This window comes from Chiroxiphia lanceolata, chromosome 26 (genome assembly GCF_009829145.1).
Source record: "Chiroxiphia lanceolata isolate bChiLan1 chromosome 26, bChiLan1.pri, whole genome shotgun sequence".
NCBI classification, from domain to species: Eukaryota; Metazoa; Chordata; class Aves; order Passeriformes; family Pipridae; genus Chiroxiphia; species Chiroxiphia lanceolata.
The window spans coordinates 3,904,253-3,928,682 of record NC_045662.1 but is presented as its reverse complement, the minus strand read 5'-3'; the positions used below and the strand labels follow the sequence as shown (position 1 = coordinate 3,928,682).

The window sequence follows — 24,430 nt, the reverse complement described above, 5'->3', positions numbered from 1 at the left end:
GCAGTGGGAAAGGAAGGACGGAGGCTCCATGATTCATCACCCTGATCGGATGCTGCTCCCCCAGCCACTCCGCGTTCTGCCAGCGGAGGAGAACCTGGCACAGGGCTGGCAAGATCACAGCATCCTTCAGGATTCTTGTGGCCAGCACAGAGCCACGTCTTACAGAGACGGGAAAATAAAATACAGAGAACTGGGTGATGCACAGGGAGGCTCCGAGCCCCGGCAGCGCCTCGTGCCTCCCTCACGGCTTGCTGAAGCTGCCATGGGGAAGTTCCCAGAGAAGATGATTTTCCACAAGTGCAGGATCCAGAATGAGATCCAGGCCAGCTCCTGGGGAGCTGCCACCCGCACCACAGACACTGACAGCTGGGCCAGCAGTGGTGCCACTGAAGGTACGAGGCCAGAAGCATCGCCATGAGCACTGCGGTGGTGGCAGTGACGGTCACATTCCCCCACCCACGTGTTCCCTGGAGGGCAAAGGTGGGGACACCCACCACGAGCACTTACAGTGACGAGTGGGGTCCCAGCAAGACGCACAGCAGAGGTGGGCAGAGTCTTCTCTCCCAGCTCCCCTCACTTCTGCGTCTGGATCAGGGCCTTTTCGGGGCAGAAACTGGCCTTTAAGTGAGCTTGTGGAGAGCTGCTGGCTCACAGGAGACCTCCAATTTAAGCTGGAGCTCTCACAGGCTCCTGTGTTACAACGCAAATTAAATATCTGATAGTGCTAAGCAAGTGACATTTGCAGTCCGGTCATGGCAGGGGTATCGGATAGAGATATTTGCAACGGGATCTGTTTAAATCTATGTAGTGCTTTGGGTCTGTCCATCAAAACAGGACCAAAGCTTTATTAAAATAAACGTTATCAAACACCCGATCTGCTGGGGGAGGCTCTGGAGCCCATGCAGTGGGGCCAGGGAGCAGCTGAGCTCTGCTGAGCCACGAGGCTGCCAGCACAGCACAGCTTTGAAAGAGATTTTCCTTTAAAATTTAAGAGTAGTAAGAGACTTATCCCCACTTGCAGCTGTGTGAGGGAGATTCACTGCAGCAGAGAGAAGGGTAAGCACGACCCAGCCCCAGATGGAACCTGTTTTCAATCAGATCTCTCGGATATGAGGGATTTCTGATACCTGACACCAGATCAGACACGATCCCATCCCACATCCCTCAGAAACATGTTCCAGAAACTGTCACGAAGTTGTTCAGTCTGACAAATGCCTGATTTCCTTCCCCAGCTCCACGACGTGCTCAATGCATGGAAACACACTTTATCAAAGTATAACAAAACTACTTTCATTACCTTCCCTAAAAAAGAGCTTGGAAAGTTAAAGACTGGAAGGTATTTTCTGCATCCATCACCGCAGATATGACAGAGTGACACAGAGTTCAGGCAGCTTGATGACAGTGATCACCCTTCAAGGACAGATTTGGGGAAGATTTCCTTACCAGCACATGGCTCAGTCCCATCAGCTGTGGTGGGAGGGAAGGCTCCTGAGCACTGTCCCAGGGCTGCTCTCAGCCCAGAGCTCTGGGAATATGGGACCAGGGACAGCTGGACACCCCAATGACGTGGCTGAGGGGCCACCCCCTGCCCCCCCGGTCTGCCCCAGACCCACAGTTCTTGTCACGGTACTAAAGCTCCCAAACCTCCTGGCTGCTGGGAAGAGTTTGAAAAAGCGTTTTGAGCTGTAAGGCAGATGACAAGTAAAAAGAACCCCAAATTTATTGTTTTCTCAGAATTTAGAGTGGGAGGAAGGAAAATGGGACGACCCATGATTTTTTAATGCCTGCAGTTGGCAGCTCCATATTTAATGTGACAGCATCCCTTTAAGAAAAATATGTTCATACACAAGGAAGAAAATAAATTGGCAAAGCAATTTGCTTTCAAGCCAGGCTGACAATTCCCTGCTCCAACAGTTTGCTGCAGCCTTGGGTGAGCTGCAGTGGCCGAAGGTCCATGCTGGACAGGGATCATCCCAGATGTTAAGGGTGCTTTGCTGGGTGACAAGCCCATCTGGGAGCAGTAATTTATCCCAGAGATATTACAAAGAAAGAGTGGAAGGAATAATTCATTGTGTGTGAGGCGACGAGGAGACATGCTGTCATGTTACTGCGCTGACAACCCCCCGACACAAACAGAGATGCTTGTTACGGAGCCTGAACCCGCACGATCAAAGAGGCTTCTGCATTTGGGGTAGGAAGGGAGAAAAAAAAGACAGGAAGAAAGGAAAAGGAGAGCAAAATCAAAGCCTTGTTACCATTTCTTATGAAAGAAACTTGTGAGAAATGCTCTTTGCAGAGCAATTCGTCACCAGGATCTGAGACGAGCACCCAGCGGGACCTGATGCTGCTGCCCTGGGGCTCAGGAGATACAGCCTGGGGGTCCCACCAGCCATGTGTCCTCCCTCAGGGGGACACAGCTGACAGTGCCAGTGGAAAAGACGGGTCTGAGAAGGGACAGCACGATGGCACCAGAGCCACAGGAAGGAGAGGAGCCAGAAACTGGCATCCAAAACCATCCCTCACTTCTGCATCCTCCCTGGTCAGGGGTCAGAGCTCCCCTGCACGATGCTGCACTCCCAGCACCTGGGGTCCCTGCTGACAGTGGCAGCTCTCAAGTCAAGCCCCTAAAGCCTTGAGCTTGTTGGTGAATCCCCAAGCCCCTTGGGGTTCCCAAAGTGATGGGAGTGTGAGGGTCCTGTCAGAACTATGCTGCAGGAGCACTGGCTGCAGCGTCAGCTCACACCCTGAAACCCTGAGTTGTCTGTGAACACCACGACACCAGCACTGACAGGCAAGGAAACTAAACAGGACAGACAATAATGAATTGCCCACATCCCTCAGTGTCTCCTGGATACAGAGTAATGCACATTGCTCACTGGATGGAGGACAGAAGAAGAGTTTCAGAACTTGGGTTTAATCAGTTCAGTGACAAGCGTGGCCAGGATTTGTCCCCTCCTCTCACCACAGTTTGGTGTCTCTGCTCCTCTCCCAGCTCCCGGGTCCTGCCAGCCCCTGGACTCACTGCTCTGCTCCTGCAGTGCTGGAATGAAGCTGCAGGAACCCAGTCACCACAGCATTGAGAATCCTTTGCCGTACTGGAGGTCATCAGTGTCAGGAGAGAAGCACGTGTACCCAATTAAACTGGAAAACCTCTGCTCCCAGAAGGGCAGAGGGCAGCGAGTACTGGCTGGTGGCGCAGGTGGCAGCTGGACTATTTATTTGGGCAGCACCATTAATGTTATTTAATGAGCTCGGGTGGGTCAGCATTCCTGTTTGAAAGGAATTCCTAAATGGACTCATGAAAAGTTACTTGTCTCCCTGCCAAGGAGGCAGCCCCACGCCTGCTTCCTCCCGCGCATCGGCGCTGAGCAGGAGAGATCTCCTTGCTCTGTGCTCACCTGCCTCCCACACGTGTGTGACACTGCCATCCCTGCTGCTGTCACTGCAGGGGCTGCCACGCTGTCACCAAAGGTGACAGCCTGGCACAGAGAGGGCAGTTCACATTGACCCTGCACAGGGCAACAGAGCCATGACCAGAGCAGAGGCTGGTCCCTCCGCAGTGAATTCCCAGGCTGAAGCCTGGTAGCTGCTGCTCCTCCACCTGGGCACCAGCCACTGCCCTGTGCTCAGTGCTGCCCACCAGCAAATTCCAGGTGATGGGAAACATGGTGGCAAGGTGGACCGGGCAGAGGGGCTGCTGGCAGGTCCATCTCCTGCCAGACAAGGCAGCCCATCCATGCCAAGGGTCCGAGCGTGTCCCTGCATGGGCACAGTGCCAGCTCCCAGCCGGGACGGGGGAGGCAGCCAAGGAACAGCCCCACGGGCTGCCTCGGGGCGTGTACTGGGGCCGGGATCCCAACGGGATCCCAACAGTGAGCCCCGCAGGCGCCAGCCCATCGCCGGGGCTCCCGACTCCCCGGGGTGTGCGGGGGACAGCGGCGAGAGCCTCAGCTCTGCTGGCAGCTGGCGAGAGGTGGAGGCGTTGCTGTTATGAAAACATGCGAGGGCTGTGTCTGAAAACATTGCGAGGAGCCAGCTCCATAAATAGGCCCTTTATGGCTCTTCCCTGCACTGAGACAGACCCTTTCACATGCGCTTGGCTCCGGCGTGGCGGGTTACTCGGTTAAAACAGCCTCCTGTCAGGTGGGGGGAAGTGGGGGGCACCGGCAGACAGGATGCTGACACTGCAGTTCAGCCCCACCACCCTACGAGCAGAGGGTGCTCCCCCACACCAGCACCTGTGGAACAGTGGCTCGTGTCCCTCTGCAGGAGCTGCGATGCCCATGGGAGGACAGGGACCAGGACAGTGACTGTCATGGGACATGGGCAGCAGCTGCTCCACTGCCACCACCTCCGCGGCGCCGCAGCACACGGCCACAATTAATCAATGGATTCATCACGGAGTTGTCAGTAATTGAGCAGCTCCGGTGGCCGTGGAGCCCAACGGCCTGCCTGGTGTCAGAACCCACGCGTGCAGCAGCAGCTCTTTGCTGCTTTCGGCCACATCCATTTAACACAATGACAGCTCGGTTTGTGCCCCCTCAGCAAACGTCCCCCGGTGTGGGAACACTGGTGACTAAAGCAGCGGGTGAACGATTAGTGACTCAGCGCATAATTTTGCTCATTTTGTGGCTTTTTTTAGCACGGGGCGGACAGAGCTTGCACAGCAAACACTCGCCTGGCACCGCCACCGCTCCCCCCACGGCGTCCCAGCGCTGGGCACCCACCTGGGGCTGGGGACCTTCTGCACACAAGCAGCTTTTTGATGTGGTTCTGCCATGGAAAACAGGGAGAAGAAGCTGGAAAAATGCTGCCAAGGGCTTTGGCTTGTTCTTCATTCTCCCTGTATTGTTTCCTTTCTGACCTGGGGAAAGGCAAGGGGAGCGCTGCAGCCGTGGGGAGCCGGGCAGCCCTGGCTGCGCAGTTCGCGCTGCGCTGGCGCTGACCCGGCAGCCACCTTTGTCAAGAGCAAAGCACTGAGCTCTCGTCTTGGCCGTAACTGATGTCTGCAAACACCAGGTGCCGGCTTGAATTAACAAGCTCTTTGAGCTGGAACTGTGCTACAAACGCTGTGGCGAATGCTGCTGGGGGAACCTCTGCCCGGGCCACCTGCAGCAGCCCAAAGACCACACGAACGGCTGCATCCCACGGGCTGGGGACAGTGACAGGGACATGTCCTCAGCTTGTTCTCATCCTTACAGACAGGGCAGCCACAGCACAGCAACCATCTGAGTGCAGAAACCCATCATGAGAGAGCAGGTCCAGCCCTGGGTGGCTCTGTGTCTGGCAGTGCCAACCGGGCCAGTGGCATGTCTGCACCTCCAGGTGATCCATGTAGGAGCAGAGACTGAGGTCCACATCCTTGGCACTGTCACTGCACCTTCACAGATCCCTCTCCATCCCATCTGAGCCACCCCAAAGTCCCCCAGGTCATATCCCTTGTCCCTGCATCTGTGCAACAAGCACGACCAGTGTGACCAGTGCAACCAGTGCCAGCCACTCCTGTCTACCATGGGAAGCAACTGCCAGTGCTGTCAGACGGTCACTCAGTGTCACCAAACCCTCCCATGGGGCCAGAGTGACATGGCCCCAAAGCAGTTCCAGGGGTGGCAGCCCCAGGCACCATGAGGGGACAGGGAACCACCACCTCCCTAAAGCAGCTTCGTCTTTGCTTTCTCTTTAATGATTTCCCAGCTGCTTCCCCATTTCGGCTGATAATGGGACTTCACTCTCTATCTGGGTCTGAGAGGCGCTTGCCTTGTTCAGGCTGGAGAAAATCAATTCCCCTCTCACTCAAGTCTTTCCAAGACAGATGAACTGAAGATCGTGCCTGCCTGAGCAAAATATTTATTCAGTCTGGGAACAGATTTACTTTTGAACCTTCTATAAATACAGCTGAGGGCCCCAATTTAATCCCTTACCAGAAGACCTAATTTTATTTGTTTTATGTTTTAAAGAATCTACTCTTTTCCAATGCCTTGTCAGCAGGTGAAGAAAGGCAGGATTTTTGGCACTTGCATTGGCAATGGGTGGAGGGCTCCGGGTGTAGCCAGTGAGACCCCCCCCCCACCGAGTCTGGGTTTTACAGGGTTTCCTGCTCTCCATTACTGATTTACACCCATCAAAGTGCTGCTGAGGCCAGGGCAGGCAGGGAGAGGCCAAATCCTCCACAGAGGCGTCTTTGTGACCCTGCCTGCCCTGCCCTCATGAGGGTCCCCGTGCTGGGGCAGAGTCTCCATGTCAGCACAGCCACTGTCTGGCCCCACGCATGACCCTCTCCAGCCCCCCAGGACCAGTGACCACTTTCCTGCAGCCCTGTCACCCCAATCTGTGTGAGCCCCCCGAGACCAGCCGCGCTTCACTCCATCAACAGCCAAACGGGCTTCATGAGCCGGGTGCTAATTAGGATTCAAAGGGGAGGCTGTTTATCTGTGATGCAGCTGGCACTCCACCACCAACCAGCGCCTCTTCCCATCACCATCCCCATGGGGTGACACACTGAGCAGGGACCCTGCTCGGGATCGTGACATCACACCAGCCCTGACCCTCCAAGGGTCCTGCATCCTGCCCTGCCTGTATTATCTGTCACTCCACAGCCAGAGGTCCCTTGGCTGGGGCCACAGACGGGTCATGGTCCCCACCACTGGCAGGAGAAGGAAAAGCTCCCTGGCCAGCCAGGGGTGAGTGGGCAGTGGAAAGCTGCCCCAGGGGCACTCAGGGAGGATCCTGCCACCCACCAGCATCTCACTGTCACACATGACTGTGCCCTCACCAGAGAGGGTTTGCCCGAGTCCTTAGGAGGAGAAACGTTCCCAAGGACAAACTGAAAAGCTTTCCCAGTGCCAAGCAGAAGCCAAGCAAATGCTGGAGCTAATTTTCTGCTGCCAGAGCCCACCCTGACACTTCCCTGTGCCTGTGGGAGCAGCACTGGCACTGCAGCAGAGCCAGCAGCAGGCCAACACCCGAAGGTGCAGGAGGTTGCCGGGTGTCTTTAAATCCCTTCGAATCATCCACTGCCTAAGTCGGCATCAGTCGGCATCAGTCGGCACTCATCCTGCCCCGAGCTTCCAGCCACGCCTTGTGCCTTCCAATGGTAACAGAGCACAGATGGGAACACCAGTCCAGGTCCCTCCCCGAGCTCTGCAGCAGCTCCTGGCCAGGAGTGAGCTCCTGCACAGACCCAGGATGGACAGACAGATTCCACCCTGGACAAGGCTGTGCTCCTCTTTGACATATCCCCAGTCCTTGGAAGGCTCCTCCAAAGGCACAGCGTGCTCCACGCCACTACTGGCTCGCTGATTTGACACACTTACTAAATTGCTATTACACCTGTTGGCTAATTACCTCCCCTGGAAACCAGAGAGGACAGAAATTTGACATTGAATGTGCAAACCTGAAGCCCTATGGATGCCAGCTGGGGGACTGGGAACACGGCACTGTGGAAGTGTCCCTCCCTACCCCCCCAGTTGTGGCCCCACAGAGGACCACTTCTGCTGCCCCACACCCTGGTGGGATGGGGAGTGGGGAGCCCAGCAGCCCCGGTGAACCCCCTGCACCACAAACTCAGGGCACCAGTGCTGCCCTTCCCGCACCCTCCGCCTTCCTGAGCACAGATTAATCTGGGAGAGCTTTAATCCGCTAAAGCCCTTTCGTAACAGCCCTCAAAAATAAGCCTGGAGAGTTCCTAATACTTCTTGAAAATTTGGAGTTGGGATATTTATAGGCTCTGGCCTCGCGTGCGACGAAGCGCACCCAGCGCTGGGCGGGAGGGCTCTGAGGTGGGGGGACCCACAGCCAGGCCTCAGCTCTCACCCCCCAGCCCAGCCAGCAGCCTCCCTGTGCTGCTCCCAGTCTCCTGCCAGCTGGGTAACAAGCTTCCCTTGTTTGGGCTTTTTATGTTTTTTTTTCCTACAAGCATTTCAAGCTCCTCTGAAGAGTCTCCAGCCTCGCACACAAGACGGGCTCTGTGCCTTCAGCCCTTCAAACGAATGCAAAGCAGCGACGCTCCCGACCAAGACAAACAGCGGCGACACCACGTCCCACGGGCACGTGGCTGGGGAGGGAGAGGGGAGCAAATCAGACACAGCAACAGGGGGAAAAAAACGAACCCCCCAAAACGTGCCAGGCATTACTTGCATCCACAAAACCCAGGATGGGGTTCCACTCTGCTGGTTTCCAGTCACCACCACTGGCGGCCACTGGCATCTCTGCCACACTGGTCCTGGTCTCAGTGGGGTCCAGAGAGCGTCCAGGGCAGCATTGCTGTGGCACCTGCAAGGGCTAGGTCACGGGTCCCACATCTCTCCCGCTCCAACAGATAAAGGGAAAAATACTCCTAAAAAGCTCCTGGCCCTTTGCCACATGGTTTTACAAGGATGTGACCTGCTGCTTCCAGGGCAGCGGCTGCAGAATTCTCCCAGTTCCAAGTCAGCAGAACTGGGAGGTGACAGGAAGATGAGAAGCCATCTCTGATCTTACACAGACAAAACCTATCCCGCATTCACCAGCTTCTTCATCCCCCTGATGCAGAGCAAGAGCCAGTGGCCAGATGTCAGAGGAAGAAATACCCAAACAGGAGACAAAGCACTGGGCACAGCCAGTGGCATAAGCCTGGATCGCCCCAGAAAGGCCCCAGCTCGTCCCCTGACTGGTAGGCATGAGGCAGAGGAGTGGGTAGAGCTGGCACAAAGCTGCCAGGATCAAACTTGGCCAAAGGAACCCAGCACCTCTGGGAAGCAGCAGGATTGCCCAGCCCCCACAGCACCCTGAACTCAGTCACTGCTGCCTGACCAAGCAGCTCCTGACTCCAGGCAGACACAGATTAGGGCTTCACCTCAAAATGTTTCCTTTACAATTTTCCAGTGATCTTTCTTATCAGCTAATTAAAAAATTTCCATAATTAGGCCAGGGAAAATCACGACTCAGGAACGTTCCCATTTCAAAGTGGCACGGATCTGATTGGCATCAAGGGCTCAGAGCCCTCACTAGAGCTGGGACTCAGCCTGGGCTCACACCCCCAGGGTCCCGCAGCCCCAAGCCTTGGCACTCTGCTGGGAAGTCATTCTGGGGAAAAGGCTATTTACATTGCACGGGGAAAAGTGGTGAGTCTTATAAAAAAATAACCATAAAGGGCTCTCTGACAGCAGGGGACCCTCCATGCCTTCAGACCCTGTGAAGTCAGGGGTGCTTTGGGGGGGGCACCTGCTCTGCCCCACATCCCCCTTAGTGCCCACAGCCCCAGGGTGCCTGTGCCAGCACCCCTGCCATGGTCTGGGGGTGACAGTGCCCACCCAGCCCTGCCACCATAGCCAGGCTGGGCACACTGGCAGAGTGCCCACGGACAAACACCATAACGCCTTCAAAAGACCAACCCCTGCGTTCAGGGGAGCACCAGGTGAGCTCCCACAGGACCTGGGGCATCCCGTGCCCACAGAGCAGCTCATGGCTCCTTAAATCCACAGGTTCCCTTTGACGACTGGCAAATAAACTGTTGTGGTTCTTACAGAAACAGAGCAGTTGTTACCGTGCAGCCGCAGCCTGGGTTTCCTTGAGAGCACAGACATAATTCCTGACAGGGGCTTCCTGACACAGAAATTATGGCACTATTTTGGAGGCAATCTCAGAACATCAGACTAAGAAACAGCCTTTGTACATCACAATATTGTTGCTAAATTGACAAATAGACCCTCATGGGCTTCATTATTCTGCTCTGGGTGCACATTTTTGCATTTTTATTTTCCCTAGAAATGATTAAAGGGCTGCAGAACCGAGGGATCTGGCTTTGGAAAATTCAAACTCCAGCCCTGATCGAGTTGAGGAACAGAAGCAGCTGGATGGGCTACAGGGCTCAGAGAGTGAATCTCTGTTCCTACGATGTGTGAGTCCAGCACGCTTTGGGAACTGCCCTGTGCTTCCAGGACAGGTTTTCTTCCAGCCCTGGAAATTCACCAGTGTAAAGCAACGTGACTGACATGTCCAGTACTGGATTGGGAGCATCCGTGCGAAGGTCCTTGTTCAATCAATAGCAGACTTGTGTTATGCACTTGTAGAAATACATTGATCTCCCCAGAAACACTAGATGAAAGCCAAACAAGATGAAGATCTCCAGAAACCCAGCAAATAACAGCCCCAAGACCAGGGTTCCTTTACCATCCACCAGCCAATGTCTGAGGATGCCGGGGCAATGCTCGAGGAGTATTTTTGGGTTGGAATGGCTGCGGATGGCCACAGCCAGGCAAGCTGCTGGTGCTGCCCTGCCAGGCTCCCCTCATCCCTGCCAGCCCACGGGGATGAATGGCAGGAAGGTGCAGGTGGGACAGACTGGGGCAGCTCTGCCCCATCCCTCTCCATGTCCCCACTGGCACATTGACAGGATCTTGGTCCCAGGACAGCTGGGAATGCCAGGCAGAGAGCACCAGCCCTCCCTAAACAGCACAGAGGAGAGGGGAGGGACGGGATGGGATGGGTTGGCTGCTCTGGGCCCACCAGTAGCACATGCTCCAGCAGGATGGCACCTCCTCGCCCAAGCAGCCTGGTCCCCAACCCTCACCTACCACAGCCAGGACATGTGGCCCTGCATGGTCCAGCAACAGGGATGAGGCTCTGAGGCCAGCAAGCCACCATCCCCAACAACTATTTCTCATTCTCAGGACCATTAAACCAAGCTCCTGCTTTATCCATACAGAGGCTACTGCTCCATCAGAGCCAAACAGCACTGGGGCAGAGAGCAGCCGCTCCCGAGCCCCAGCTGAGCGCGATGTGAGCTCAGGGATGCTCATGAACAAGACACACAGTGGGAAGTCACAGCCTGGCGTGACGTCATGGCCCTGCTAACGCTGAGCCTGGCTCTGTGCTTTCACAGATGGAGCCACATCCAGGGTCACACCAGCCTTTTTTTCCAATGCACGTGGCAGATTATAGAACAAGCATGAAACTCACAGCACAGGGTATCGTCACCCCGCTCTGAACTCTGCATATGGCAGGAGAGTTTCTGATCGGCAGAATCACACCAGCAGCTAGTGAGGGACCGGTGCAGTTCCTCCACCCCATGGAGCCATTCCAGCTGAGTGACAAACATCACTCAGTGAGGCCGCTGGGCTGGATGCTCCATCGGAAAACACCTGCAGGCACTTAAAGAAAAAAAAAAAATCGGTGGTGGTGGATTTGGCTGGCATTTTGGCTGCAGAAACTCCCAGTCAGGCTGGCAGCCGGGACAGAGCCTCATTTATCCGCGGGCTGTCACACACGGCGGCACTGCCCATTGATGCTATTTTCAGGCTCTGTGCCCCACATGCAGACACAGCAGCTCACACAAACCTCTCTGATCCCCACTCAGACCCCCCAGACAAGCAGGGGGTGAAGCTGATGTATGAGCAGTGCTGAACAGTGCAGGGCCAGCTCCTGCCTCGTATTTTCACCCAAAACTGCTCCCCACAGGGCAGAGGTGCTGCCAGCCTGTGTGTGACCCACAGACACGTCCAGCCCTCACAGGGGCAGCTCCAGCAGCAAGATGCCACCCCTCCACATTGGTGGATCAACCTGGAAGCCACTTAGAACCTCCGGGAGCACAGCGCCGGGCCCTAGACCCCCACCTTCACACAGAATCATCTCCTCTATTTAAGCAACACTTTCAAGCTTTGCTCTGAAAACAAATTGTAGCCACTTGTGCCAAGATGTTATTTTCCCACACGCCCCTCCAGCGGGATCGGCGCTCACCGCCCTGCTGCAGCACTGCCGAGGGCAGGCACAGGCACGTCCCTGTGCCGGGATCCATGAGGTTCGCTCTGGGGCAGAGCAGAGCCCCAGCCCTGCCAACCCCCATGCAAACTCCTCAAAAGCCTCCACCATAACTCACTGCTGCTCCGAGTTAACAGCAAAGTCTATTGATAATGGCCGGGGAGAGCGGGCAATCCACTGGGTGAGGATCCTGCTGCTGCCTCCACGTGCCTGGACCAGGGGACCCCCGATGCCCCCACCCCAAGACACAGCACCCACTGCCCACATTGCCAACAGAATGCGCTTTTGTACAGCTCAGTAAAGGTCCTTTCCGTAAGAGCAGTATCCTCGTGGAGGCAGCCAGAGCTTCTGCTCCATCCCCAACACAGACCTCTCCGTGTCCCGAGCCCAGCATGGGCACCCACAGCTCTGGGCACCTTGTGGACAAAGCCAAGGGACACACAGGGTGTGCTGTGCACCCTGACCAGCACAGCAGGGCTCAGGGGGGGCCCAAGGACCACTCCACCACCACTGCCCTGGCCTTGCCACACACCCCAGCACCTGGGCCAACATCGCCCGTGCCCAGGTGCTGCCGCAGACCCCAGCCCAGCACACAGCCGTGGGGGTCCCACGCCGGGTACCCCACAGGTGCCCCGGGGACGAACCGGGGTCACCGGCACCCACGCGGGTCCCGCTCGGCGTGGGAACCGCAACCCCGCGCTGGAGAGGGGCTGCGCCGGGGCCTCGGTAAAGTTCCGCTGAAGAAGTTTCCCTCCTGCCCTGACCCCTCCGGGGAGGTCAGCGGGGCCGGGGTTCCGCCGCCCCCGGCCCGTTGCAGCCGCTCCCGCTGCCGGGCGCCGCCGGGATGGAGCGCGGGGAGCGGCGAGTGCCCCCGGCGAACATCCGGCCCCGCTCCCCGCTACCGGGGTCCCTCCAGCGCGTCCCCCCGGCTCCCACAACTTTGCTACGGCTGCAACTCCGTGCCCGCAGCCCGGCCCCGGGCCCGCTGGTACCGGCAGCCCGGCCGCCCCCGCCCGCCCTACCTGCCCAGCCGCCCGGCTCCGCCGCCGTCTGCAGCATCCTCCCGCCGGCTTCTCGCTGCCGGCCGGGCGAGCGCGCTCCCGGAGGAGGAGGAGGAGGAGGAGAAGGAGGAAGAGGAGGAGGAGGAAAGGGGGGGATGAAGGCAGCGCGCGCGCCGCCGCGGTCCAACCCCCCCTCGGCGCCGCGCGCCCGCACGGGGTGGGAGGGGGGAACCGCGGCGGCGCATCCCGGTGCTGCATCCCGCAGCTGCATCCCGCAGCGGCGCCCGGGGCGGTCCTCTCGCCGCGCACCCCGCGGTCCCGGGTGCCCCGGGCTGGGACGGTGGGGACACAGGGGCTCCCCAGGCTCTTTCCGGGGGATTTGGGGGGTCGGTAAGGTGTGTGGCTGGGCACGCAGAGGAGGGTGACACAAGCGGGGCTGTGGGAAGGGCACCTGGATTTCAGGGTATTGAGGTTCCCAGTGTCACCAGCACCGTGGAGAATGACGGGTCAGGTCTCAGACCTGCCAGAACGAGGGTCTCCAGTCCCTCACCCCGAGCAGCTGCAGACAGCCCGGCTCTCCAGGAGCTCCCTGCGGGGACCGGGGAGGTGGCACAGCGGGGGCTGCAGGGCTTCGCCGATGGCAGAGTCCCTGGTCTGACCCAGACCCAGCGGCCAGCAGGGTGGGATAACGCCTTGGCCATGCCCAGGCAGCCCAGCTGCTCCAGGAGGGTGAACGGGAGCCGGGGGCGGGACGGAGGGAGGGAGGCTGCAGAGAGCCGCTCTCTGCTCCTCAGTCGTCGCAGCTGGAGCACAAGGCGCCGCCAGGCAAAGGCTCCTCTGCTGCCATGCGCCCGCCTTGTGCTAAGATCAACAATTTCAAGTGCAAAAGCCTGCGCTGGCCTGTCGCTGTCATCAGTATTAATATTTTAGCATCTCCCAGAACCTTTCAGCGGGGCCACACAATGCTGACACGGGAGAAGAGATATAAAAGCGTCCTGCTGCCCGCCCCAAGGAATCCGCTGTCTAGACACGTTATATAATCACATTTTGCCCTCCGCCAGGACACTTCACAGAGGATCTCGAAGCACTTCCCAAAACTGCTAATTGAGCTTTGGAGTCCAGCTGGGAGGGAACTGCTCTGGCCAAGAGCCCTCTCTTCCAGAGCAGGTGCCCAGGGGCTCCCATCTCCCAGAGCATTTGCCTGCTTGCATTGCTTTGCCTCCACTAAAACGTGGAATTGGTGCCAAGAGGAAGAGATGTGATCAGACCTGCACTGTCACTGGCAGAGGGTGGAGGCTGCAGAAGTGGGGGTAGAGCATGTGCTGCTCCCAGCACCCCCAGGCCTGTGAAGGACCACAGGTTCAGGAGGCTCCAGGGACTCCAGCTGCCAGGGAGGTGGAAGCCAGGAGCAGGGAGTCCCAGTCTGAGATGCTTCTGGGTCTGTAGGTCCTGGAACACGAGCAGGTGGCCCAGAAGCAGCAGATCTCACCCATCCACACCAGGAGCACCTTTTCCTGCTGCTGCTGGAGCCAGGGTCGGGTTCCTAGGAACAGCAGTGGGGCACCACTGAGCCTCAGCCTGGTTCATCATAAATCACTTTGGGTTTTCAGAACACTTTCTCTAAAGCTTGGTGCATTTGTTTGCTGTGCCATCTGAATTTTACAATGTAGGATTTTTTTTTCCTCTCTATAAATAATTACAGGCACTCTAATGGATTTCAAACCTTGCAGTACCTTGGCTGTCAGGAGCCTGATGATGACGGTGTAGCCTTCTTCTCCAAGGAGCAGAGGCAGGGCTGCAGCTCCTTCACACTTTTTCATTTACTTTAACCCTTACAGCCTCATCCTGTCTCCACTGCAGGCCAGGGAAGAGAGTGTACTCCCTTTCCAGGCACAGGGATCAGGAAGTGCAGGGATGAGGCCTCTTGCCTGGCCCATATCTCCTAACATTCCAGCATGAGGGAGCAGGGATGTACTGCTTCTCCTTCAAGGGAACTCTGTCTTCTCCCTCCCAAAGGCAGCCCTTCACATCACTTCTCCCCAAGATATTGTTTGGGCCAAGACCACAGAGATGTGTCGCCCTCGAACTTTTTGGTTTGCTGCAGATATCTCTGAAGCCGAAGACAAATTTCTAAACAAAGAGAAGGCGGTCTCCAGCTGCAGGGCCAGGGCCCCACAGCCAGGGAAGGCCAGTGTGGGGTGGCTCAGGCCTGGCATCACTTTCCAGGAAGGCTCACTGGCTCCTCGGCCACCGTGCTGAGCTATGCCAAGCTGCTCCAGCAGCTGCCGTGGCCGTTCAGCAGCTGTTGAGTTGTAATTGCTCATTGAGTCATAATTTTTTTTTTTTTCCCCAGTGAAAGCAGCACTGTCAGGGAATTAAAATCTTTTCAAAAGCCCATAAAGATTTCATAAACGTTTCAGAGCCAGATCGGGGGGGTTTAGCGCCTTCACAGCCAGGAGCCAGGGCAGGCAATGGGGAGACCAGCAGCAGAAGCCATAAACGGTTAAAGGAACAACAGCACCAGCCCCTGGGGAGCAGAGTGAGGCTTCACTCCCCCTGCCCACACCCAGCATGGGCAAGACTGGTCCCCAGTCCATAGCCTGGGTGCAAGTGCCCTGGTCAGCTACAGGTTGTTCACCTTGATTCCCATGACATGCTGCTGATGCAGGTTGTGGGACGCTGGGATGTAGCACAGCAGCTCCTCCAGACTCCAGGAGAGCAAAAAGCTGACACAGGGCAAACGCAGCTGCACCAGCCCCTGTAATAGCAGAGCCTTGGCTCTCACCTGTGCCTCGTCAGCTCAATTAGCAGGTGACCCTGCTCTGACCACTGTGAAGATTGGCCCAGCACAGGCGAGGGGCAACAGCCCTGCAAACACCCACGTTTGGGTTCAGAGGAGTCCACGGTGTCCTCAGGGGCAGAGGTTTGCACTCTGTAAGAGTTGTTGTAGACGTGGAATGAGCTTTCCCACCGATGCAGTCCTTTCCACACGAGCAGGTGTCTGCAGGTGACGGAGGCACTGCGCTCCCGCCGGCAGCCCCCGCGCCGTCCCAGGCACCTGCTATTTTTAGTGTGAACGTGGAGCCACCTTTGATCGTCCCTCTCTGAGCTCTGTGAAATATCCGGGCCAGGCACACGCAGCCTCCACACCCCCATTCCTCCGGAACGCGCTTCCCTGGGAAGAGCTCAGGAACACTGGAGGAATCCAGCCTCTGCGGCGGCAGGGACCCACGTGCCTTGGGGGATTAAATGGGGAGCAGCCCTGACAGACCCGAACTGTGGTTTGCACCCCAGGATCTGCACAGCCACACCCCCGACACCAGCACCCTGCAGCCATGGGTGCCACTGGCATGATGGGCCCCTTTCTTTAATTGGGGCACAGGAATGAGAGCATGAACAGGTCAGAGCTGGGCTGAGCATCCATCTGGTCACCTACCAGCACAGGAAACCCCCCCGTGGGTGAAGAGGGACCCCCAGCACCAGCTCCTGGAACCCGCCAGCCCTGGCACCGCTCACTGGTGTTGGGTATCTCTTCGAGAGGCACCTGAGTGACACAGGCACCAATAACTCATCGTTAGGGGAGAGGCTGCTGTTATTTTATGGCCGTCGTTATTTCCTTCCTATTGTAACTTTTAATTAAAATCTATGGGAGGCAAATAACTGCTCCCTCTGCATAATTGCAGGGAGTAAATTTTATTATATAGAAAAGAGGTTTTAATTTTTAATAGATTTATTTTTAAGTAAGAGCAACACTTTGAAGGGATCTGTGAGCCCTGGTAACGTTATCAAAGGCGAGAAGAGGAACAAAGATGGGTTTATTACGTGTTCCCCATAAAACTGTTATTTTAGGGGAGTTTTGTGCTTCCTCCTAATGAGAGATGAATTGCACTGACTTCGTTTGCTGTAGGAGGAAAATTAAAATGAAACTGATAAGAGGCCCAGCCTCTAGCTGCTGACTTACCTCCCAATTATAAATGAAAGCTCACAGGCATTCCAGAGATGGGGCTTGATGTCTACATTAATTATAAATAAATTATCTACACTTAATGTTTAAATGAAATTCCAGATAAAGCTTTATATTTAGAAAAGCGTTGCATCAGTGCATAAATATTTATGCAAGGAGTCTGGGTGAACTGCGGCTGCTTCGGCGTGACGTGGGAGCAGAGTCAGAGTGGGGAGCCCCAGCTGGGTGCCCGGGGGAGCAGCACTGAGCCCACCAGAGCCGGGAGGGGAGTGGGACAGTCGGGTCCCAGACCTGACACATCACTGCTGTTTAGAGAGGGGAGGTGATGGGACCCATTATCAGCCTGACATCTGCCATGTGCAGAGCAGCAGCACTCACTGCCTGTGGCCAGGGTGGCCAGTGACAGGGGCTGTCCCACACTCCTGTGTCTTTCTCCAGCCTCCAAGACTCTGTGGCCCTGTGCCACGGGACCCCTGAGACAGGCAGGGCTGGAGCCAGGGCAGCAAGGTCTTTGATGCAGCCAGGGTCGAAGAGGAGAAATCTGACAGGCCCCAGCTCAAAGCTGTGTGGAAAAACAACAAGAGAGTAAATAAAATTGATTGAAATTGTTCAGCCCCAGTCACCTGTGCGGGAGCTCAGCCAAAGTCCAGAGAGGATCCAGCATCCTGAGCAGCCACTGCCAAGGTGGGACAACATCCCAGCCAGGGCAGGGCATCCTGGCCAGGGCAGAGCATCCCTACCAGGGAGAGCATCCTGGCCAGGTGCACACATGACCCACCAGCGAGGCCGGGCAGGCAGAGCTGGGCGCAGTTGGCCCAGAAGTTGCAGCAGGGTCACCTTTGGTATCGCAGTGCTGCACAGTCCTCATTCTGCAACAGGAGCAGTATCTCATTTCTTCCTCAATTAGCTCCTGATTATCAGTGTCCCAGGGCCCCTTTCCAGTCTCTGTTTAATGCACCATTAATAATTCATTTCTCAGATAGCAAGAACGCAGCGCGAGGTTAGGGCTTTGTGACTAATAAGTACCAGAGCAACCCTCTTCTCCAAGGGACAAATGAAGGGAACAAAAATAAAGTGGAAGAATCAAAGATAATATGTTTTGTGGCCTTTAATCAAACACTGGATAAAGGGTTTGATTGCTCAGGTGAAGAACACACACGCACAGTCCTCCTCAGTGACCGCGGGCTTCTGGGCTCCCACGCCTCACCAGCACCATCCCCATCCAACTGCCTTCCCTGGCACAGAGGGAAACTGAGGCACCTCAAGGCAAAACTGCAGCTGGCCCACACTGCCCTCCTCCCAGGGTTGGGGGTTTAGGTAGCTGTATCTTTCCTCAAGCTGGAAAATCCCAGGACCAGATTTCCCGGTGCCCGGCAGAGCCAGCGCAGCCGCCGAGGAGCCGCACGCGCTCTGGCAGCTGCACATTAAGTGTGACGGGTTTCTGACAGATCCAATTATAAAGCCAGGTCTCAGCAGAATTGCAGCCCTGAGATCTAGTGCATGAAATTTTGTTTGGGAATTTTCGGATATTGCAGCTTGTGCCGCGGGTCCCCACAGGCCCCAGACTGTGCCAGCACCTGCCAGCTACCCCTGGGTCTCATCCCCACCCTGCTGAATCCCCTCCCTGCTGCATCCTGCCAGTGCCCAGCCCGAATAGAGTCACCTAAAAATGGCAAGAAGGAGAGTGGCTGCTCCCAGTAATGCTGAGGAAGGGAGGACCTGCAGTCCCCCGCTCTTCTGCCCCACAGAGAGGTGCCCTGGCCCTGGGATTTACCCTGTCCTTGCACAGCCACTTGGACCATGCACAGGCTACAGGCTATAAATCACTCACCTCCCAGTAGCTGAGGATCTGCCCAGTCCTTTCCGCACAGTCCTCAGGACGTTATTTTTAGCCCTTTCCTAGAAAAACGAGGTGGGCACACGTGGTGGTCCTGTCCTTGGCTGACCAGGGACTTGGCTGCCCTGGGAATGCTCCTCGGAGGAAAGTGGCCAAGAAACCTCCAGGGACCAAGAGACCTGAGCCAGTGAGAACACAGGGATGTGAGTCCAGAGCTCCCACGGCGCTTTGGTCCAAAGAGACATTGAGTCTCTGTGTCAGGCACAGGGCTGCCCTGCCCCAGCCAGAGCTGTAAAAGCTCATTCCATCAAACCCCCTGGATTAGGGGGTTTGTTTTATTTTCTTTAGGTGGCTGAGAGCGCAGTGCTGTGCCCCAGTGCTGACAGGGGACCTTGGGGTTGCAGATGGGCAGGAAGCTTGGGATGAACGCTGGCAGCCTGCACCTCCACCACCATCAGATCAGAGATGCATCACTGGCCCCTGGCTTGGGAACCTGGGAGCTGTTGGGAAAACAGATTTGCTTTTACACCCTTGAGGCTGTTCCATCCTCTACCATCTGCAGCTGAGCCCAGACTGGCAGGAGCAGCCAGGAGGACAGTGCTGGGGTGGCTCAGTGGCTGGGGGGGGCTGAGATTATCCCCAGTCCCAGCTTTTGTGCCCTCCTGTGGGCACCCAATGAATGGCTGCAGCCCCCAACCCCAAGCCCAGATGGCCCCTGTGCCCTGGCACCTCACAGTTGGGCAGTGGGCAGGTGGGATCCCCCCAGGCACAGGCTGCAGTGGGTACCTGAGTGTCATGCAGCAGGGAAACCTCCCCAAGCCCCCTGGACCAAGCAGCCCCTGGTCTCGGCATCCTCATCCCTGTGCCCCCGCAGTGCCCCGGGCACGTGCCTCGCTGTGCCATCAGTTCATCTGGCATCACCCGCCACATGCCAGGGAGCTGTTTTAACCTAAGCAGAATAAACCTGCAGTGGTTGTATTTCCTGCCTCCCTCTCGGGGCACGAGGGAAATTGTTTGATGCTAATCCCCTTGTTTAATCCACCAGCATCCTGACATGCGAACAGTCAGGATTAACTCCTGGCGGGAATCGTTCGAAGTGCAACCGTTGGATCAGGACAGGGGTGTCCCCACACAGGCTCCGATGTGCTCCTGGCAGCAGAGGACAGGGGATGCAGGAACAGTGTAGGGAGAGGGCTTCTGGTTTTCAGGATCAAATTCCTCCACCACAAGCACTTTTCACCAGACTGGAATTTATCCTGGTACAGAGAGGGAGGCTCCAGCTGTCCTGGGAAAGGTCACCTCAGGGGCTGATGTGCTCCCAAGCTCAGGCACAGATATTGTGTGATAGTCAGATTTTCAGATGTGCCTGGGAAGCAAAATTCAGTCCCCATCCCCCTCACCCATCATGCGACCAGGCTCATCCCGCTGCTGCCTAGGCCAGAGCCATGGAGCAGGATGGAGCCTCCTCCAGGGCAGGGCTCCCAGCCCCGGGCACTGCTTTGATAAATGTGCCTGGGATCCTGCTCTGGCTGCTCTGCGCCCTCCTTGATGCAGACCTGCCCTGGATTTCGAGTTTCAATTTGTCTGACTTTATCTTCCAGCCTCAGTTCTCATTATTCCTCTCTCTGCCAAGTTAAAGAGTCCTTTAATACCCAGCGGTTTTCTGCCCAGGAAGGTACTTGCACGCTGTAATCAAGTCACATCTCAGGCTCCTTCCCGATAAGTCAAACAGGCTGAGCTCTGAGTCTTGCTAAATACCAGCCTCGGGAAAGAACCAACCAGAGGCACTGCCAGGCAGAGGAGCCTGAGGTTTCCAAGCTGGTGCCTTGAGAGGGGAATTGGTGCTTTCTGACGCACTGATGACAAATGAAATGAGCTGTGAAAAAATAAATCGCTGCATTGCCCTGACTCTGTGAGCACATCTGGCCGCTGGGGGCACAGGGAGGTGCTGGGGGGCAGAAGGCCAGGGGGGCTCCCGGGGCTGTGCCCATCCTGGCAGCCTGCAGACCAGGGGAGAACCCCTTCACAGTGCTTCTGCCAGCAGAACTTGCTGCAGCAGCTGTTTGCCGCGGGGCTAATGGTGCCCATCTCTGCTCACGGGCAGTGAGTTATGACGGCCGTAACGTAAGTGCTTCGGGCAGCTTGAGATAAGCCAAGGTGCTACAAGCCACAGACTTCTTCCAGCCTGGGGAGGCAGGCTCTGAAGGATGCTGGCCTTGAAGGATGCTGGCTCAGAAGGATGCAGGCTCTGAAGGATGCCAGCCCTGAAGGACACTGGCCAAGGTCGCAGCACCGATCGCTGCAGCTCGGCTGCTCCCTGCTGCCGGGCCCAAGGTGACTGAGCCCCTGGGAAGGAGAAGCCAGATGGGGCTGGAATTAAAGCAGGGACACAGAGGGAAGAACTAGCAGAGAGTGGATACAGGCCCACTCTCAAAACCCACAGAGTTCCACAGAGAGGTGCTGTCCTGGCCCTGTATTTTATGGGGTCAGCTGCACCCCCTCAAAAAGGGGCAAGTTTGGATCAATGTTGCAGAAACTCTGTTTTGGGGCACCCAGGTGGACAGCCAGATCCATCAAGGCTGGGGAGAGGTTGCACCACCCACTGCTGCAGGTACACGCTGGGGTAACTCACAGCCTGGATTCTCCAAGCACAAATCAGGGCAATTTGAGCTGAGCAAAACGATCTGAGGTCCCTGAGGGAGGGATCTTGCCTGGGGAGCGGGAGGAGAGGCCATCCCATCCCACAGAGAGCTACAAATAACTCAAATGCCCTCATTACCCAGTTTCTGGTGAACAGGAGTTCGGTTTCGTGGTTCCCCCGGGGCTAGTTCCACCTGAAAACGGGCTACGAGTGCCTGACACCGCGGGAGCCTCTGGCACCAAAGTCAGGCAGGAGCAGGACACTGGTCCCTGCACGTGTCCTTGCCCTTCTGCCGCTCCCCGCCGCCCCCGGAGCCAGCCGTGACCCGCCGAGCATCCGCGCTGTTCACCGGCGTGGGGGCGTCCCCGGGCCGGCGCTAATACCTGTGGCCGGATCCCGAGGGGAAGGACAGGGGTGGAGCGGCAGGTGCGACCGCCGCAGCCCCCCCCGGGACCCGCCGGAGCATCCCCCGGCCCCCACCGCAATATCTCCCGGTTCCCCGGGCATCCCCCAGTCCTCCCCGGATCATCCCCCGACTCCCCGATCGCCCCCCGGTCCCCGCGCATCCCTCGGCCCGGCCCGGGGCTCCCTCTTGCGGCCGGCGGCGGGACAGCACGTGCGGGCGCGGGGTTCGGGGCTGCGCAACCCGGTACCGAACCCCCCCTCGAGGCCGGCCCCGTCCCGGTCCCGGTCCCGAGTCCTGCCGCAAGTCCTGCGGCTCACCCAGCCCTCGGGTGGGATGCAAAAGGCTTCCCAGAGCGGCCCAGCTGGGACAGAGGGGACCCCTGGAGCCCCGCGGGAACCCCTAGGGCTGTCCCGGAGGGGTTTAGGCTCGTTCTGGGCCGCGAGAAGTTTCAGTTTTGGGTGGGTGGGGTAGTATCGGGACAGCCCCACAGATACCAGTGTTCCCTGGGGACCCTGTGCTGCTGGCATGGGGTGTAGTGGGGTCTGACTCTCCAGCAATGAGGGATCTGGCTCTGGTGCAATGTCCTCCCCCTCAAACCCACCTGTGCCCAGCCAGCTCTCACCATGAGTGACGCTGCCAATGCGCCACTTTAGTCCAGTGTTTTTAATGGAGACCCACCAAATTCACAAATCAGAGCAGAGAAGCACTGAGCCATGTCCTGGGTCCAGAGGAAAGGGCTGGTAATCCTGGCAGGGTTGCAGAGATCCCCCTGAGTCTGCAGTGCGGGGGGCAGGAGGGGAAGGCAGGGGCATGGGGAACAGCGAAGGGTTCAGGTGGTTTTCCATCCCAGTGTCTCATCATTTCTGTGTGGGTGCAGCAAAGCTCCTTAGGTAGGCACAGGCTCCAGTGAGGCATGTGCTGCAGCAGCTTAGTCCAGTAAGGAAGAGAGGAATGAGCCGTGGCTCTCTGTCCAAGGGTTCCACCGTCCCTGAAGGTGCCCTGTGAATAGTCCTCTTCTGGACAGAGCCTTTGCTAGAAGGACAGGCCCTGGGTGTCAGAGCAGTACTCCAGGTAGTCGAACTCCTTGATGGGGAATGTCACTGTGCTCCACTTCTTGTACCTCCTCTTCTCTGCCGGTGTCTTCACCACGAAGTTTTTGATGGAGAGGATGGGCAGCTTCACCTGGCGGTACAGCATCTCCATCCCCCAGTCCTGTGTGGGCAGGGAGGGGACAGTCACACAGCCCACATGCAGCATCCCCAGGCTGCAGGGCCACACATGCAGGGGTGGGGCAGCTCCTTGCTCCCAGGGCACATCCCCCTTTGGAGACAGTCTGTGTCCATGTCCCCCAGCACACATGACACGAGCGCGTGCAGGGGGGAAACAGCTCCATTCCTCAGCTGGGAGCTGGGGCACAAGGCACAGCCCTTCCTGCCCCTCCAGCTCTGACTGGGCTGCAGCCCCAGGGGAATTGTGGTGCTCACCTGGCTGCACTCACTGCAGGAGATACGGCAGCCGGGCTCCCAGTCCTTAAAAGTCCGCTGGAACTGTATTTTCCCAGAGGAAACTCTGTAATACAACCTGCAAGGAAGGGCCCGACAGACACTAAGGACAATGGTCCAGGGGACACAGACAGGGCAGCACAGGCACTACTGTAGTCACACAGTCAAAGTCCCCGTGAGCTCCCTTGACCGAGGTCCCCAAGAAAGAGCCGACAGCAGGCTGGTGCCACTCCTGCCCATCTGCCTGCTCACCCCTGCCCATGCCAGGCTCCTACCTGAAGTTGGGGTTGACGTTGACGTGGTGTATGCCCTCCACGGTGCGGATGTCGCTGCCGCGGCACACGGCCGTGCCACAGCCGACACAGTGCAGGTAAACAGCGTCCGGGTCGTGCAGCTGCCGCCGCTCGCTGATCCTGGCCTCCTTCATCAGCCAGGTGGCTACGGCCACCTGCTGCAGCTCCTGGATCTGCAGAGGGCAGGGGGGACAGGGGTCAGTGCAGGGCTGCAGGCAAGGACAGATGGCAGAGATGACAAGATCCAGAGCCATGGAGCGATGCAACATCCCAGGAGCACAAGCTACAGGGCAGGATGGGACAGACACAACACACAACCCCACACAACCCCATCCTAGGAGCTGGTGCTGCCCTGGGGCAGAGCAGGCAGCCAAACTCAGGGTGTAGAGGCAGGCAGTGCCCAGGGCAGAGCCCAACACCCACCTTTTGGCGGTACTCCTGCTCGGGCATGGCTTGCACCGCCTGGATTGCCCTCTCCATGAGCTTCACCAGGTCCTCGTTGAGCAGCTCTCGGGACACTTCTTTGCTGTTGGCTTTGGCGAGGATGGAATAGACACTGTTCTCAGCACGGGCACGGCCCCGGGCCTGAAGTGCAAGGGGCCAAATGCTTCAGTCAGCAGAGGAGGGACATGACCGGCCCCTCCGTACCACCCTGTGAGGATGGAGCCACCTCTGCCCTCCCCTGTGCCTTGCCAAGCAGGTGTTCTACCAGGGGCTGAGCTCACCCCCAGGGCTCTGTCAGCGGCGAGGAATGAAAGAACCCCCATGTCCCACCCCCATGGCTTTAGGGCATCCCAGCAAGGGCCAGAGGAAGCCCAGGCAGCACCTGCATCATGGCAATCTCGTTAGTCATCAGCCCATAGCGGACCACAATGTTGCACTCAGGGATGTCCAGGCCCTCCTCGGCCACACTGGTGGAGAAGAGCAGGTTGAGGGCTCCCTCACGGAACTGCTTGATCACATCTTGCTGTTCATTCTGAGGGGACAGGGGTGATGCTTCAGCAACTGTGCAGGGCTCTGAGGCCCTCACAGCACGCACAGCATCCCCAA

At 57.4% G+C, this 24,430-nt stretch overlaps 2 protein-coding genes across 4 annotated transcripts in view; both read right to left on the bottom strand.

The window, feature by feature from the left end:
• ZNF385C (zinc finger protein 385C) overlaps positions 1-12,830 on the bottom strand; it is a 55,930-nt gene extending 43,100 nt beyond the window's left edge. The window contains exon 1 of the mRNA XM_032711624.1: positions 12,759-12,830. Coding sequence (XP_032567515.1) covers positions 12,759-12,795 — 37 coding nt within the window. The 5' untranslated portion in view covers positions 12,796-12,830. The remainder of the gene's footprint in view (positions 1-12,758) is intronic.
• Positions 12,831-22,233: 9,403 nt separating this feature from the next.
• DHX58 (DExH-box helicase 58) overlaps positions 22,234-24,430 on the bottom strand; it is a 25,154-nt gene continuing 22,957 nt past the window's right edge. For all 3 annotated transcript variants that reach the window (XM_032711619.1, XM_032711617.1, XM_032711618.1), the window contains 5 exons: positions 24,207-24,356; positions 23,804-23,965; positions 23,363-23,553; positions 23,070-23,166; positions 22,234-22,797 (listed from right to left, as the gene is read on the bottom strand). In XM_032711619.1, the coding sequence (XP_032567510.1) occupies positions 22,618-22,797; positions 23,070-23,166; positions 23,363-23,553; positions 23,804-23,965; positions 24,207-24,356 (780 nt within the window). In that variant the 3' untranslated portion in view covers positions 22,234-22,617. The remainder of the gene's footprint in view (positions 22,798-23,069; positions 23,167-23,362; positions 23,554-23,803; positions 23,966-24,206; positions 24,357-24,430) is intronic.